The 19,464-nt window shown below is 38.7% G+C and overlaps 1 protein-coding gene across 1 annotated transcript in view; it reads right to left on the reverse strand.

The window, feature by feature from the left end:
• Window positions 1-19,464, reverse strand: part of Babam2 (BRISC and BRCA1 A complex member 2) — a 388,193-nt gene that overhangs the window by 367,767 nt on the left and 962 nt on the right. The window contains exon 2 of the mRNA XM_057773524.1: window positions 14,627-14,778. Within this exon, the coding sequence (XP_057629507.1) occupies window positions 14,627-14,754 (128 nt within the window). The 5' untranslated portion in view covers window positions 14,755-14,778. The remainder of the gene's footprint in view (window positions 1-14,626; window positions 14,779-19,464) is intronic.

Consider the following 19,464-nt stretch of genomic DNA (forward strand, 5'->3'; position numbering starts at 1 on the left):
TGACCACCGCAAGAATCTCGTGTGTCTGCCTCTCATCTCTCTCCAACCACAGTAGTCCTCAGACCCCAGAGCTCAAAACATCTTCCAGCCTTTGCACATGCTTACCTCTTTACATCTGATCCCCTAACTTTCACACTAAATTAGACTCAACTTAAATGTAATCTCAGAGAGAGTTCTCCTGAACACCCATTCCCAGTCAATCCCTCACTAGGTCGGTCTTCCTTATTTCCTTTTCTTTGTGAATTAAAAAGAAGAGGTTTTGTTGACTGGATTAGAAGAGGTTCCCTAATGGAACAGTACATTATTAAATGAGGTTATTTCTTAAAGTAGTTAGGATTTATGAACAACAAGTTTTAATCATTAGAACTGGGTAGATGGGGCAAGAATTTGTTCTATTAGAAGAGCATCTTTTAAAGCTATAATAGACATGGCAGTATCAAATGACACAGAGGCAGTGAGGGTGACAGGGCCAATGAGAAAGCCTAGAACAAGTCCATATGTGACATGAATGACACCTGACGAGATCTACTTGAATTGATGCTGCGGGAGAATGGGCAAAGAATGATACCAATCACCTATCCATATGGAAGGATATCTATGTCTGTATCTTGTTCTATATCCTAGAGCAGAGGGAAAAAACTAATTTCTATTTAAATATCAGAAAAAGTAAAAATCATTAAAATTCTTAGGAAGGATGTATGGCTGTTGTGGGAGGTCCTTCCGCTCCTCCAGCCAATAACCGCTGAGATACCAGCCCATTGGGGCGTAGTCTCTCTCCTTTTAAAAAAGCGGCTACTTCCCTCCTTGCCCTCTCTTACTTCCTGCTCCGCTTCCGGCGACTAGTCTCCCTTCCTGATTGTGCAGAGGGCTGTTGTCCGGGACGGTGATCTGTAAGTTTTTTCCCCTTTAAATAAATAACCATTATATTAATCATAATTCCAAACTAGCGTGGGATTGTTTGTGCTTACGCCTTCGTCTTCATCTGGCGCCCAACATTTGGTTTTACGACCCTCCTTCCCCCGCTTGGCTGCCTGCAGCCAGTTCAGCCGCGGCCTGTGCCTTCTGCGTGGAGCCACCAGTTTAACATAAATCATCACGCAGTGGCTTTTCTTGCTGCAGTTCTTTATATTTTCCCTTTAGACACCTCAGATTGACTTAAAGTCCCCACACAGCCTATCGTTTGCCTCCCCACGTGGATTTAAACTCCACAGGACCACGTAGTCTCTGCCCGCGTGGTTTGTTCTTTTCGGAGTCATTTTCAAATCTCCCTTGCAAGCGCAGCTCTTAAACGGCGCGAACCAGAGCACGCGGTTACCAGTTGCCAAAAGCTGCAACCCCTCGGGATGACTCTGTCATGTGGAGGCATACACGGCTTCCGGGTTACTCTTCTCTACCCCTGGATTCTGGGTTTATGGTTCCGTGTACGGAATTGATTTAATTACATTTATTTTGTTGAGCAACTTGCATTTCCCAGTTTTTAACAAATACGAGGCGGACACTGAAACAGGGCCCCGTTTTCGTTGCGACTTGGCAACAGCGCCACCTGCTGGATAATAGGGAATATGGCAGTTTTCGTTTCCAACACGAATTTTACTGTTTTGGTTACCAAACAATGGGTTATATCATGCAAGGTTTATATGACTATGGGGATAACTTAATTTACTGGTTACTGGGTTTCAGTATTCTTTGGCATATTCTATCATTTAGGAAGATTATGGCACTCCTAAGAACCATACAATCTTTACTAGAAACTCATGCAGGTCAGGAGATTCAGGATTCAAAAGCTTTGGAATCACAGGTGCAGAACGGGGACCAAAAAATTGATACCTCAGTGAAATCACTAGAAACACATGCAGGTCAGGAGATTCAGGATTTAAGAGAGACAATAATAAAAAGACTTGAAATGATTGAAGAAATTATTGGAGCTGGTGAACAGAGTAAGAAGGCACAAGGACAGGATACAATGCCACCACCAGCTATTAGAACTGGCTTACCCAGGGTTTTAGCGACATACCCTGTAATTCATTCTGACAAAGCGTCAACTTCTAAAGGCTCAAAGGGAGTCAGAGAAGCTAGATGGATGCCAATAGCAATGAATGATCTAAAAGAAATTAAGCAAGCTATTGTTAATTTTGGATTGCACTCTGCATATGTTAAGGAAATGATAAGGACTTGGGCTTCTAATGCTAGAGCTATCCCACATGATTTCCATCAGTTAGTGTCTGCAGTTTTAGATAATGGACCTTCCTTGATGTTTGGAATCTATTTCAGAGAAGAATCCAAACATATGGAACAGCAAGGAAGAGCGAAAGGTGTGGAGGTTTCCCAAGATCAAATTCTTGGTGCAGGAGAATATGCTGATCCACAGGTCCAAGCTCTTTATGATGATGAAGTACCTTGTCTATGTCACCAAGCAGCTTTAAATGCTTGGAATAGGCTACAAGATCCAGCAAAAAGGGTTGAATCATATACCAGAATTAGGCAGGGACAGAGAGAACCCTTTATTGACTTTTTAAAGGCTCTGGACGTAGGGGTAACAGACCCAGAAGCTAGATGACTACTTCTTGAATCTCTAGCTTTTGAGAATGCAAACACAGAATGGAAAAAGATAATTGGGCCTTTAAAGTTTAGATCAGCACCTATGGATGAATGGATTCAGCATACAATGAATGTTGAGGCGTTTAGCTATAATGATGAATCTTGGGTAGGAGAAGCGATTTCCAAAGCAATGAGGAGACATCAAACTGCCAGGTGTTTTAATTGTGGTAAATTAGGACATCTGAAAAGGGATTGCAGGCACAGAATTTCTATGAATAATATCTCCTCTGGGAATGACAAAAATAGGAGACCTCAGCCTTCAGGTATATGTAGGAGATGAGGTAAAGGCCGACATTGGTCCAACGAATGCAGGTCAACAACAGACAGACAAGGCAACCCAATACCATCGGGAAACTCCTCGAGGGGCCTCTCGCAGGCCCCCAAGCCGACAGTGGCCCAGTCATTCCCAGTCACAGTGGAGAATGTCCCTCAACAAGAAAATTAAAAGCTCCAATTTCTGCTGTAAAAAGTAATACTGGTCTAAATAATGAATTACGCCTGGAGGATGAGTCAAAAAACCCAGTAGGACAGAGTAAACGTATATTTTGGCAGACTTCTATTAACGATGAAATACCAAAAAAAGTGTATAAATGGCACTTTTATTGAAGGCTTATTAGACACAGGTGCGGATGTAAGTATCATTACTCCAGAATCTTGACATCCGAATTGGCCTCTTTAAGAGGTAGATGTTCAGTTCCTGGGAATTGGAACCTTATCTCGTGTAAAATAAAGTACAAGATGGGTTGAATGCATAGGGCCCGAAGGGCAAATAGGAAGACTAAGGCCATAAATAGCCAATATTGCAATAAATTTATGGGGCCGTGACCTGCTACAGCAATGGAATACCCAGATTAACATTCCTGTAGTTCCAGGAACTCATAATTCTGGGAAGGATATGATGAAGTATTATGGAAAAAGGTCACCAGCCATTCAGGCTGTACAAAAACATACAGCAAATACCAAACCTTTAGAGATACCAACAGCCCTACGTTTAAAATGGCTAACTGAGAAGCCAATATGAATCAAACAGTGGCCTCTAGCTGAAGATAAATTACAGGCATTGGAACAGCTGGTGCAAGAGCAACTAGATGCTCACCATATTGAAGAATCAACCAGCCCTTGGAATTCTCCTGTGTTTGTTGTAAAAAAGAAATCTGGTAAATGGAGAATGGTGACAGATTTAAGAGCTGTCAACAAGGTAATTCAACCTATGGGCCCACTACAATCTGGAATTCCTTTGCCTTCTCTATTACGAAAAGGATGGCCTCTTATAGTTATTGATTTGAAAGATTGTTTTTTCACTATACCGTTACAAGAAAAGGATAGAGAAAAATTCGCCTTCACAGTGCCTACTTATAATAATTCTCAGCCTAATAGGAGATATCAATGGACTGTCCTCCCTCAGGGGATGCTCAATAGTCCTACATTGTGCCAATATTTTGTAAGTAAGCCATTGGAAATAATTCGTAAACAATTCCCCAAGTCCATGATTTATCATTACAAGGATGACATCTTGTTATCTGATTCAAATAAAGATACTTTAGAAAGGATGTTGAAGAAGTAAAGAAAGTCTTGCCTAGGTGGGGATTACAAATTGCCCCTGAAAAGATTCAAAGAGGAAATTCTATTAATTACCTAGGTTACAGAATAGTGTTAGAGAAAATTAAAACGCAAAAGGCACAAATTAGGAGAGACCGGTTAAAGACTCTTAATGACTTCCAAAGATTGTTAGGAGACATTTCCAGTCTACAACCAGCTGTTGGGATAATACCTGATCTAATAGTTCATTTAAACAAAACCTTAGATGGTAATAAAGATTTGAATAGTCCAAGAAAGCTGACAGCTGAAGCAGAAAAGGTACTGACAATGATTGAGGAAAAATTGCAGGAGGCACATGTGGATAGGGTGAACCCAAATCTTAGCTGCATCCTAGTCATGTTGCCTTCCAGAATTTCTCCCACAGAGATTCTAATGCAGAGAGAAGAAATTATTTTAGAGTGGATATTTATACCTAATAAACCAAGTAAAAAATTAAAAACTTATGTGGAAAGAGTCTCTGAATTAATTATAAAAGGTAAGCTGAGACTTCGTCAACTAGCAGGTATAGACCCAGCAGAAATTATAGTGCCTTTTACTACTGAAGAAATAAAAGTTATGGGAAGACAATGAGCCATGGCAAAGAGCTTGTGCTAATTTTTTGGGAGAAATTAATAACAACTATCCCAAAAGTGGTAGACTTAACCTCATAAAGAGAACTTCTTGGATTCTTCCTAGAATTGTACGTGATACTCCAATAACTGGAGCCCGTACGTTCTATACTGATACAAATAAATCAGGGAAAGCAGGTTACAAGTCAGGTGAATTGATTAAGGTGGAACAAAGCCCTTATAATTCTGTCCAGAAGGCAGAATTATATGCCATTCTTATGGTGCTAAGGGATTTTAAAGAACCTCTTAATATAGTTACAGATTCACAATATGCAGAAAGAGTTATCTTGCATATTGAAACCACTGAATTTATACCAGATGACACAGAGTTGACTTCATTGTTTATCCAGGTACAAGACATAATCAGGAACAGGCTTTGTCCGATGTACATAACACACATCTGGTCCCATACAGTTCTGCCTGGTCCTCTAGCACAAGGCAACACTGACATTGATCAATTATTGATTGGAAGCGTGTTGCAGGCCTCAGAATTTCATAAGAAGCATCATGTCAATAGTAAAGGCCTAAAGAAAGAATTTTCCATTACATGGCAACAAGCTAAGGACATTATAAAGAGATGTCCTACTTGTTCTTTCTATAATCAAACACTGTTGCCTGCAGGGAGTAACCCAAAGGGTACTAAGAGAAATGAAATCTGGCAGATGGATGTGTTCCACTTTATGGAATTTGGTAAATTAAAATATGTACACCACACCATAGACACATATTCAGGCTTTCAATGGGCTACTGCCCTGAGCTCAGAAAAGGCTGATTCAGTAATCACACATCTATTGGAAGTTATGGCCATCATGGGTATATCTTCACAAATAAAGACAGACAATGGTCCAGCATATGTATCTAAGAAAATGAAATGCTTTTTTGATTATTATAATATAAAACATATTACAGGTATACCAAATAATCCTACAGGTCAGGCAGTTATAGAAAGATCAAATTGTACTATAAAGGACATGCTGAACAAACAGAAAGGGACTGAAAATACCCCCAGAAATAGATTACATAATGCTTTATTAACCTTGAATTTTCTTAATGCTAATGAGAAAGGTACAACAGCAGCAGAAAGACATTGGATAATGGAAAAGTCTGCTGAACTAAATCAACCGATTTATTTCAAAGATATGCTGACCTCTCAATGGAAGCCAGGAGATGTGCTACGCTGGGGAAGGGGTTTTTCTCTTATTTCCACAAGAGAAGAAAAATTGTGGATACCATCAAAATTAATAAAGGTTCGATTTGAAGAGGAGAAACCTCTTGGAAAGGAGAAATGACAACTCATCCACAATGATGATATTCATACAGGTGGTAAGAAAAACATATAGAATGGGGGCAGGGTTCTGTTCTTATCTCCTCCACAGGAAAACACTCATCTTTGAAAAATTCAAGGGACGCTGGATGTTTGGATACTGACAGATGGAAAAATACCTGCCCAATAGGAACTATCAAGAAAACTGAATAGGTTGTGTAAGTAAAATATATTAAACCATATTTCTAAATTTATAGAGCTGGTTTTGAAGTTGGACTCTGGCTCATTCCCTCTCCAATTCCAAGCCTGTTGGTAAGAGAAAAGCCCAGAGTTTCTAGAGTTTCTGTCTCATGTCAAGAGCCATGATATGGGACAGAAAGAAATATGAGTTTAGAAAACATCTTTGCTTTTCTTCATATCTATCATACTTTTCATTAAATATATCTATCATGCCTTTCATTGAATATATATATGTATATATATATATATATATATATATATATGTCTATATGATTAATGCTTAAGTTTTTCACAATGAACAATGAGTTTTTCCTGAAGTGACATTTGAAGTTTCCAGGAAGAAGATGGGGCCCCACAACAACAACTCCACCTGGTTGATATGACGTCATGATACTGATAGCGCTACTCCAAGACCTGTTTTGGGTACCAGCTGCACAAGACGATCCCAACTTGGTTAGCTGAAATGGTGCACATCTTATACAACATTCTGGCCAGACCTGCACAAAATTACTCAGAGACTATTTGCAATTTTAAAAGACATTGATCTTGAAATTTAACCATCATTTTACTTTCACAGGATCCCCCAGAAAGAACGTCGCCCCCATGACAGCTGGAAGTAATTCTAGAGGACGATGTCCCCTCTCCCAGTAAAGTTTGCACTTGGGTTTAGGGACATCATTTAGGGGTTGGGAGTTTGGGGAGGAATTTTATAAGCTCAGGGATCATTTTGAAAAAAAAAAAGTGGGATGATGGGATAATATATTTGTAATTGTGAGTTACTGTTTTTAGACAAATATATTGATATCGATTCTTATATATTGATACAAAGTTAAATTATATTGACTATTGTATGCATGCATGTTTCTACCTCTGTTTAAAAACATTTTTCATGTATTGACATATATTGTATTGATATATATATTGTATATATTTACCATATTGCAGTGTACATTTCTACCTCTGATTAAGATACTTACATATTGTTTGTGTATTGATATATATTTACCATACTGCAATGTATATTTGTACATTGTTTATATTTGGAGGTCATTCTCCTCATTTGTTTCACAGTCATTTATTGTCTTAGTCTTTAAGTTAGATAGGTATTGAGAATTATATAGATCAATAGTATTCTAAGTTTGTCATTTATAATTAGACTAATCAGGTTCTTTAGATACATAGAGATTATACTCAGTATAGATAGATAATCTTCAACCTCTTCAAAGAGCTGTAGAAAATGGCCTTTAATCTAAGTCAGAGTTTTGTGGTAGTGAGACACAATTGCTCCTGGCAACACCACTCTATTCCCGAGAGAATGTTGAGCACCAAAGACACTCCACTTGGAGCCTTTCTTCTTGGCTGAACTGGCCTTTGAGCAAAGAAATGCCCATACCTCAACCACTGACAGAGATACAGAGTATCTGTGAATGGAAAAAATAGGACTGTCATATCCTGCCAAGACAGGGTAAGACAGTTTTGAGAAGTTTCTTGCCTTTGAAAATGGTATGTCAGTTATGTTAGGCCTTAGCCAAAGTTGGTTGCTTCAACGCTGCAAACGTGACCTTGGGTGATTGCCCAGGTAGCTAGTTGTCTCTGTGATTTGTTGCATGTTTTGGAAGTTGTTTGATTGCACTTCCTAATTAGTCAGGTAACATTATTTCCCTTCTCAGATCTTCGATGGGCTTGAAGACTAGATAAATGTAGTTACTTTCCACTCATGACTTGGCCAAGCTATTTATTATACAAGACCTAAGCTAGTTAGAATAGGATATTTGTACTTATTGTATATAATTTCATAGTAGGTTTAGAACTCTCTTACTTAAACAAAAGGGGGAGGTATTGCGGGAGGTCCTTCCGCTCCTCCAGGCAATAACCGCTGAGATACCAGCCCATTGGGGCGTGGTCTCTCTCCCTTTAAAAAAGCGGCTAGTTCCCTCCTCGCTCTCTCTTACTTCCTGCTCCGCTTCAGGCGACTAGACTCCCTTCCTGATTGCGCAGAGGGCTGTTGTCTGGGATGGTGATCTGTAAGTTTTTTCCCCTTTAAATAAATAACAATTATATTAATCATAATTCCAAACTAGCGTGGGATTGTTTGTGACTTACGCCTTCACCTTCATATGGCTATTAAAGAGACCAGAATTCCTTAAAACTGCCTCTTCCCTCTTTCTTTTTTTTTTTTTAAATATTTATTTATTTATTTATTTGGTATACAATATTTTGTGTGTACGCCTGCAGGCCAGAAGAGGGCACCAGACCCCATTACAGATGGTTGTGAGCCACCATGTGGTTGCTGGGAATTGAACTTAGGACCTTTGGAAGAGCAGGCAAGGCTCTTAACCTCTGAGCCATCTCTCCAGCCTCTCTTCCCTCTTTCTTTATGTATATTCTTTTCCTTCTCTGTTCTGCTTCTCTTCAAAATCAAAGTATTAACGAATCTGAGTTCATTAAAATTAAGACTCCTAGGGGCTGGAGAGATAGCTCAGAGGTTAAGAGTACTGGCTGCTCTTCTACATGTCCTGAATTCAATACCCAGCACCCACACAGTGGCTCACAACCATCTGTAATGGGATCTGGCACCCTCTTCAGGTGTGCAGGCACACATGCAGGTGGAATGTTGTATGCATAATAAAACTGAAACTCCTGAATATTAGCAGTGCCAAAGAAAAACTCCAAGTCATAGCCTGCATGCAGGTATTTCTAATACATGTAATTACCAAAAGCTTAAAGTCTAAAACACATGAATAATGCTTTCAAATCTATACACATCAACAAATAGCTCACTTAAAAAATGAGTAAAGATTATCTCCAAAAGTAGAAACTGAATTGCCAGTGGGCACATAAAAAGATTGTCACAGTGATCGGAGAGATATAAGCTAAAACCAGATGAAATACCATTTCACACTGTACTGGCTTGACAAAAGCTGAGGACTGCAACACTGCCATGATGTGAATGCGAAATGTTCTGACAGGCTCGTGTGTTGGAAGATTTGGTCCCTGCTGGTAGTGCTGTTTGGGAAGATTTATGGCACTTTTAGGCACTGAACCTATGTTGTAGGAGGCAGGTTGACCTTTTATAGCCTGCTCCGACCTTCTTTCTGTTTCTTGAAAACTGATAAAATGTAACCAGCCAGCTTCCTACTCCGACCACCACACCTCCCCTGCCTGTCTCCATGTCTTCCCACCATGACCCGCTGCACCCTTCTGGAATAGCACACCAAAATAAACCCTTGCTCCTCTAAGCTGCTTCTGTCAAGGCATCTGACCACAGCAACAGAAGACAAACTATTGCACCAGGTAACAGTGAGGCTACCGACTACAAGAAACTCTCCTACCTTTCTAGTAAAAGGAAACAGACACTAACTATGTGGCTACAGCCAAAAACAAAAAAGGTACACACAGTCTAGGAGTGAGTAACTGTATTCCTAGGAATAGAGGATCAAGGAGCAGCTGACAGACGGTTTCCACCATCACACGTATTTTTTCACTATGACCTACCCAGTACACTTCTACTTATTTTACTGAAAATTCGCAAAATACTCTTTATCCTTACTACACATGACATGTTCTTAGAGTTTCCACGCTGGCTTGTTTCCCCTTCTTGAATGTTGTTATGACTCACTGTCTTGCTTTTACAGCACTAATAGATAAACATACCCAGGTGGAGAGATTCCGCCTGAGACAATGTTCTCATGTGCATCTTCTTGTATGGACAAAACAGAATGTTCACTATGGCATTCTTTGTCAGAAAAAAAAATATTTAATAATGAATTAAAACCAAGGCTATTTCACAGTGGGAGAGACATGCTGAGGACATGTTTGTGGGGAATAGAATAAGGGAGTTATGGGTGTGCATGGTAAAGATGTGTTATATACACATATGAAATTGTCAAGGGATAAATAAAAAATTAATAAATATTAATTTAAAATAGGGGTCATATTCACACAGTGGACTATGATATACTAAATCAAATGAAAGAATTATGTCTATGTCTATGAATACAAATCTTACCAGCGTAAAACTAGATAAACCAGGCATGGTAGTGCACTGACTATAAACCCAGCACTTAAGAGGCTGAAGCAGAATTCAAGTGAGTTCAAGACCAGCCTAGACAATATAGTGAGACCATGTCTCAAAAAGAAATTTTAATGAAAAAAAGGAAAAAATAGCAAAACAAGAAAATTTCACATGAATATCTGGAGTATATCACTTGGAAACACTTTTTACACATGCAAAATAAGATACTGTTTGGAGACATATTTATGCATAGTAAATATATAAAGTATGGCCAGGCGAGAGGCATAGTGAGTTTCAAGACAAGCTATATAGAGAGGGCCTGTCTAAATATATATATCTATTTAGATATATAGATATAGATAGATAGATAGATAGATAGATAGATAGATAGATAGATAGATAGATATGATATAGATGTAGATGTAGATGTAGATATAGATATATTTAGACGAAAAGAGAGAGAGAGAAAATGAAGACATGCTCAGGGAGAAAGAATGAGATTAAAAGAAAGAAGCAATATGAAGAGCCAAGTGAACATCTACATGCTAAAATATTAAAACTGCCATCTTTAAATGGACCTGTTGCCTCCCAGAACAGCAGCTCCTTCCAGACAGACTAAGCAAGCTAGAGACAGACGCAGCCCAACTGAGCTCAATCATAAGAGCGCACACCACTCATCGTTTAAAATTACCCTCTTTAGTAATCAAGTACTTACACTGAGTATCTATTTTTAACTAAGTAACGAAATTCAGAACATGCACCAAAAAATGCAACAGGTACTTGTGGGTGGATGAGATGTCACAGCAGATGCCCCAAACACCGCCACGTGCCAGTGAGGTTGAGTCACTTGCAATATGCCAAAAAAGGATATTAAGGCTCAGCTGCCACAGGTTGCAGGGAGCTGCTCTGCCTTCCCCACTAGACTTGCCAGGCATCATTACAGAGTGCTGATCAAACACTCAGACAACATCAAGATTACTAAACTCACTAAAAATGACAAAGTACGGCATCCTGCAAATAGAACAAGCCTGTGATCAAGTTACCACACAACTTCAGAAAGTTCATGGGAAAATTCCCTGTCATTAACAGCGGCCCCTTGGGTCTCAGTATATATTCTATCTAAAAGGATAAATCTGGAGTTGGTGAGATGACTCAGTGGTTAAGAACACTTGTTGCTCTTGCAGAGAACCCAGGAACGTGGTTCCTAGTACCACATCATGGTTCACGACCCTATGCTAACTCCAGTTCAACGGATCCAACACCTTCTTCCAACCTCTATGGCACCAGGCAAGCACATGGTGCCCATATGTGCATTCAGGCAAAAAACTCAAATGCATAAAACAAAATAAATAAATCTAAAAACATGTAAATAAGTGTAAATTTTTTAAAAAATAAATCTAAGGCTGTAATATATTTTTGCTATAATTTCAAGAGTGTCTGCCTGTTTGTCAGGGAATGTCAATTTTTAGAATAATGTATAATAGAATTAATTATGTTAGCAAGACAATAAAAAGTCTCCCAAGCTACAAGAACAAAACTACTCTGACCCTGTAAACAAGTAGCCTCTCTGTGAAACACCTATCCCATCACCCACTCGCTTAGCCCATGAGGCACCATGGCAAACTCACAGAAGCATACAAATAAGTTCAGTAAGCTCTCTGTCCTTAAGAGACTGATGGCCTAGCGATAGAGCTTAAAAGTGCACATAGTCCTAAAGATACAGAAAAATCCAAGGTCCATAAGGGAAGTGAGGATGAATTATCACACTTTTAAAAAAAAGAATCTTGCTTTTATTTGGATCTTGCCTGTCTGTACAGCTTACCAATCAAATAAGGAAAACGGGTACTAAAATAGCATCTCTACAATTACTAACAAGATTGTCCTTATAACCTCCAAAATGTCTCCTCAGATGATACTTTCTGTGTGCACTGTGTCCTACATGGAGTAAACAAAAATTAGAATATGGATCCCAACTATAGCCCATAACCCTGGCACTACAGGTCTAAAGGAAAGAGAAAAGAGAAACGCTAGTCAACGAAATGGTTCAGTGCGTAAAAAGGCACTTGCCATCCAAGCCTGACGACCTGAGATCAATCCTGGGACTCAGGTTGTCCTCTACTTCCACATATGCATTGGGGTATATACATGTTCACATACAGAGACAGACGAAATATAAATAGAGACAATATAATAAGATAAACAGCCTAATAAGTATAACTAAAAGAAAACCAAAAATGCAACATATGAGGTCACTCATCTCCTGGACCCCTCTCTGACGCTGTTGCTGTACTTCTCAATAAAACCTTGTTTGCTCTCTCTCTCGCCTTGTTTGCTTGCTCTCTCTCTCTCTCTCTCTCTCTCTCACACACACACACACACAAAGTGGTATTTCTAGTAAGAAAAAAATGAGGAAATGTCAAAACATCAAAAAGTCACTTGACAGACCTCCCAAAGACAAACGCTGGGAACCAATAAAAACAGATATTTTACAATCTTATAAAGAGGGTACACCCACTAAACACATCAGACATTGGGACGATCGTATATTACAAATGTATAAAATGTGCCTAATGTGTCAAGCACACTGCAGTGTTGAGGTCTCACCTCCTGACTGCATAGTTGAGTGGCTGTGGTATCTGTTATCCCAGCTACTCAGGAGGCTGAGGCAGGAGGATGACATAAAAAGACATGGCCATCATATAGCCGTGCATCGGATGTGCTGAGGTGGAGCAACACTGCTATAGTGCTCTTGGGGAACGGGTACATTCTGATTTGAATTTAAGAAAGTGTAGTACAGAGGGAGGGAAAGATCACAAAATATCTAGCCAATACTCTTTAAGAATGCCAAGGTCAAGCTGGGTGGTGGTGGCACACACCTTTAATCCCTACACTTGAAAGGCAGAGGCAGGTGGATGTCTGTGAGTTCAAGGCCAGCCTGCTCTACAGAGTGAGTTCTAGGACAGCCAGGGCTGTTACACAGAAAAACTCTGTCTTGAGAAACAAAACAAAACAAAAATCAAAAAATGTCTATGTCATTCAAGACAAAGAAAGACTTAAAAAAAAAAAAAAGACAAGTTAGAGAAACTGAGGATACTGACAATTAAATACAATTTGTATTCTGGATTAATCTTGGTCCTTGAAAGAGGAAAACAGCTAATCTCAAATAAGAGCTATAAAATGATCAATAATGGTAAAAACAATGTGAATTTCTGTCCTATTTTCTTTTCTGGTGCTCTGAGAAACACTGGCCACAAAAAGCCTAAGGGTGGGCTTATTACACCTTCCAGGCTCGAGACCATCACTGAGGGAAGCAAGGGCAGGAACACAAGCGGGAACCCAGAAGTAAGAACTGAGACAAGAGCCAGACCTTGGAGGGGTGCTGACTGCTAGCTTGCTCCCCCAGGATATTGCCGGCAACACTTCTCATACAGCGCAGGCTGACATGCCCAGAGATGGCTCTGCCTACCAGACTGAGCCTTCTTCCTCCACCATTTGAAAATCATGAAAATGCCCTTCAGACATGCCCACAGGTCAGTCTTATAGAGGCAAGTCAACTGACGGTCCCTCTTCCTAGGTCTGTCAAGTTGACAACCAAGATTACAACTGCAGTTTCCTAAAATATTTTTCCATCTTTTCTGTAGATCTCATTTTATTTCCAGATGAAATGTATGGCAGGCTTTTCCACTTCATTTTTCTTTTTTTCTTTTTTGTTTTGTTTATGGGTTTTTTTGTTTTCTATTTAATACAACATATCCGGGTGTGAGACTGGACGTTTTAACCCTATTGTGAAGAGTGACCCATTCTGGTTAGCTATTGCCATTTTTGTATTAAGGGAGATTACCAAATGATGGCAGACATGGCAGCTCTACACCCAATTCGTACAGTATATGTCAGGTTGCAGTAAACAAGAAAACAAGCCAATGAAAGAAGAACACACATGCTGAAACCCGAAGAGATAAGCCAGAAAAGAATGCATGAGCGGTCCCAGTAGAAATAAATGTCCACGCATGGACACATACACTTATGAAATAAGTAAAATGTCAAAAATTAAAACCAAATGAATTGGGAACTGGCATTAACTCTATGGTCAAGTTCTTCACTAGAATGTGTGAGACAATGAGTTCAATCTTCAGCATGCATATTGAAACACACACATACACATACACACACACACGTTTTTTTAACTCAACTAGATTAGCCAGTAATGAGAGCAAGACTTGAAAGCTACCTGTGATGGACAATTTTAATGACTCTGGTAAGAAAGGTTTATTGTAAAGCAAAGGGAGTTAGCTCTGTACATACCCAGACTTCAAGTCCGTTATTCTCAAACAGTTTGTAGCATCCAGCCCCACCTTTCCATTTCGGACCACGCTAGATATGAATGGGGACAGCATTGGAGAAATCCGGTTCAAGGCAATTTCTGGAGACATTTTAACTTGATTTATGAATCACCACTGAAAGCAGAAAGAAAGTAAAGTGATCAGTTTACCAGATACAATACAGAGATAAAGACGTACCAAGTTTCCTGGAAGCTAGCACAGTGCTCAGAATGTTTCTTGTATGAGCAAATGCTCTATAACCCAGTAACACCTCTACCATTGGTCTTCCGGGAAAAACCAGATCCCTGTTGCTCAGTCAGGGCACGGGCAACTCCATGCTGTTCAGGAATGAAAGGAACCCTTGATAAACAATCCCCTCCTCCTTTCCAAAGACACAGCACAGTCCCCTACGCTGCACAGCACAACCGGCCCTTCTAATTTGGTTGAGATGGAGAAGCCTTCCCTAACAGTCCCTTCCTAGTAACACACAAAACACATGCCGCTGAGTTAGGAAGCCCTCCATCCATGTCCCCACAAGGACAACGAGCTTGATGGGTGACAACACACAAACTCTAAAGCAAACACAACCAATTATTACTTACTAGAAACCATTTATGGCTGAATCCCTTTCTTAATAAGTCCTTCCATGGTGGATTGTAATTACCTGTATACATGAACTCTCTCCAACAAGACTACAACACAAAAGTCTCACATTAACAAATGCATTCAACATACACTTAGCATTCAGTAACATTTTAATAATAAATAAATTAAGTGGTAAGTTCAAATAATAGATTTTTAGCCAAATTTGAAGCAAGCTTTATTAACTACTGGCCAGGACCATGGATACTGGTCAGGTCTATACCTGAGACCTATGCTCAGAATATGGGCTCAAATAATAGATTTAATAAAAATAAACTTCAAAAGTATTTTAAATAAATGATTAAGGGGAGCAAAGCTGGAGAAATACTTAGGGATGGAGAGAGTATACCCTCAAAAACTGACAGGGTGAGGGGCACCTAAGGAAATGGTTCAGTGAGTAAAAGGCTTGCTGAGCATGTATGAACATGCATGAGTTCAGACCCACAGCAACCACATAAAAGCCAGTCCCAGAGACACACATATCTAACCCAGCACTCAGGCTTGCAGCAGACAAAGACACTATACATATACACACAAATATATCATGAACACACACACACTATATCTATACACACAAATATACCATGTACACACACATACACTATACCTATACACACAAATATATCATGTACACACACATAGACTATATATATACATGCAAATATACCATGTACACAAACATACACTATACATATACACAAATATACTATGCACACACATACACTATATCTATACATACAAGTATACCATGCACACACATACACTATACATATACACAAAAATATACCATGTACACACACATACACTATACATATACACAAATATACCATGCACACACACATACACTATATCTATACATACAAGTATACCATGCACACACACACATATACTATACCTATACACACAAATATACCATGTACACACACATACACTATACATATACACACAAATAGACCATGCACACACACATACACTATACATATACACAAATATACCATGCACACACACATACACTATACATATACACACAAATAGACCATGCACACACACATACACTATACATATACACACAAATATACCATGCACACACATACACTATACATATACACAAATATACCATGCACACACAAATACACTATATCTATACACACAAGTATACCATGCACACACACATACACTATACATATACACACAAATATACCATGTACACACACACATACACTATACATATACACACAAATAGACCATGCACACACACATACACTATATCTATACACAAATATACCATGCACACACATACACTATACATATACACACAAATATACCATGCACACACACATACACTATATCTATACACAAATATACCATGCATACACACAGACACTATACATATACACACAAATAGACCATGCACACACACATACACTATACCTATACACACAAATATACCATGCACACACATACACTATACATATACACAAATATACCATGCACACACAAATACACTATATCTATACACACAAGTATACCATGCACACACACATACACTATACATATACACACAAATATACCATGTACACACACACATACACTATACATATACACACAAATAGACCATGCACACACACATACACTATATCTATACACAAATATACCATGCATACACACAGACACTATACATATACACACAAATAGACCATGCACACACACATACACTATACCTATACACACAAATATACCATGCACACACACATACACTATACATATACACACAAATATACCATGCACACACATACACTATACATATACAAATAGACCATGCACACACACATACACTATATCTATACACAAATATACCATGCACACACATACACTATACATATACATACAAATAGACCATGCACACACATACACTATACATATACATACAAATAGACCATGTACACATATACACTATACATATACACACAAATATACCATGCACACACACATACACTATACATATACATACAAATAGACCATGCACACACACATACACTATACATATACACACAAATAGACCATGGATGCATACACATACACTATACATATACATACAAATATACCATGTACACACACACATACACTATACATATACAAATAGACCATGCACACACACATACACTATATCTATGCACAAATATACCATGCACACATACACTATACATATACACACAAATAGACCATGCACACACATACACTATACATATACATACAAATAGACCATGTACACACATACACTATACATATACACACAAATAGACCATGCACACACACATACACTATACATATACACACAAATAGACCATGCACACACACATACACTATACATATACACACAAATAGACCACGCACATACACATATACACAAATGATGGAAATAAATACAGTAGAATCTGAGGAATAAGTGAAGCAAAAAAAATGTACTTAACACTTAACTTATAAAAAACATACTCCTGTCTAGATACTAAGCACCAAAAAGTAGTTGGGTATTTTTGTCTTTAATTTGAAGGTACTACGCCACAACATCTATACCCTTGATAATACAAAAGCAATAAACCACATCAACACTGCTTGGATATTAAAAAAGCTGGAGGAGAGAGTGCATTAATTCCTAATAGTCTTCTAAATGAAAGCTGCTACTTTAGAGGTGAATAAGTCAATTTAAATGATCGTTGTCTTTCTCAAACTGAAAGGTTAATTCCACATTGAGAGCTAATTAATTTCCACCCAGTTACAATTATGAGTACCTGCTGTTCTGGTTCTCGTTTCTACACACTGTGGCACATAAGGACTTACAAGCTCTGCTAAATTGAATACTTGTTTATCATTTTTGAATAGCAATAAAGGAATGACTATAGAGATCTTTCCAGAAAATACCATGGTGACACCATGATGCCACCCAGAAATATTTCTGAAATGGCTAAGCTTTATATCACATACTTTAGTTCCACATGATTCTTTTCTAACTCCTTGGTAGATGCCTTCCCAATACCATTCTAATGCATCATCACAAGCGAGAGTAAATGTTTCCTCTGCTGTACTACCTATCATAAAAGAATACACATTTCGTAGCATCGCATCACTCCTAAAACACTTCTACATGCGGTGTTGCCATCCATAGCCTGTCTAAGGCTGGTTTCTAGTTCCCATTTCCCAGATGACATGGGTAACTGTTTTTTGAATAATATACTATCACCTTGACGACTTTTCTTTCTAAATTCTGCAGTGCTTCTACCTGATTTCACGGTTCCTGAAAGGGATGCTTATTTCCGCCACAGGAATAGATATCTGGTAGAAGCAAACAGAAAGATCTCTCATGACAACAAATGATTTTTGTCATGATTTTTTCCCCTCAGTACCTACCATTTTACCTCAGATTTCTTAAGAAATAGAAACAAAAACTAGCACATTCTAAGCATCACACATGAGCTATTACTCACCTCTCTGGACAGCTATCCACTCCCCCCCCCCATACACACACAAAGCAGTTTCTTAATGACTATTGTTTCCATTTTATAAATACAAAACTGAAGGCCAGCAAGACCAAGTGACTTAATGTCACACACAGAGCAAACAGAAGGATTAGAATTCAAATCCAGACCTCTCTCAAATTCCGCTATTCCTACTTTCCTCTCAAGCACTCATTTCATTAGCCACTGCAGAAAGCATCAAGGTGCAGTTTTAAATTTTTTTCTTTTTTTTTTGATATTAACACTTTTTTTAATTTTTTACTTTTTAAAGCGCATACCTTGTCAAAATTGAGGACATGGTCAGGAATTTATCCACATGATTGCTTTACAACTAGAAATCTACTAGGCTATTGCTGACCGAGGGCTAATGCCAGTCTGACTGATTCACTAGCTAAATGCCAAAAGAAACAAGCTGACTCGAGACGCCAAACTACACTAGTGATTATGACATCTGCTTCCACTGCAGCAAGTGTCAAGACTTCCGGATCGCACCTGAGGGAATGAATTTCTGTCTTTATTTCCAGAGCGGCCATAATACAATTTTTGACTGTGCGAGGTTTTGTGCAGCTCTTAGATGTTTCAGTTTTGAAGTGGGAATTCTCTAACAAAGAGGGAAAACTATACTACTCCAAAACCAGAAATTTGGAGGAAAAAAATGGTCCTTTGG

This window comes from Chionomys nivalis, chromosome 1, assembly GCF_950005125.1.
Source record: "Chionomys nivalis chromosome 1, mChiNiv1.1, whole genome shotgun sequence".
Lineage (NCBI taxonomy): Eukaryota > Metazoa > Chordata > Mammalia > Rodentia > Cricetidae > Chionomys > Chionomys nivalis.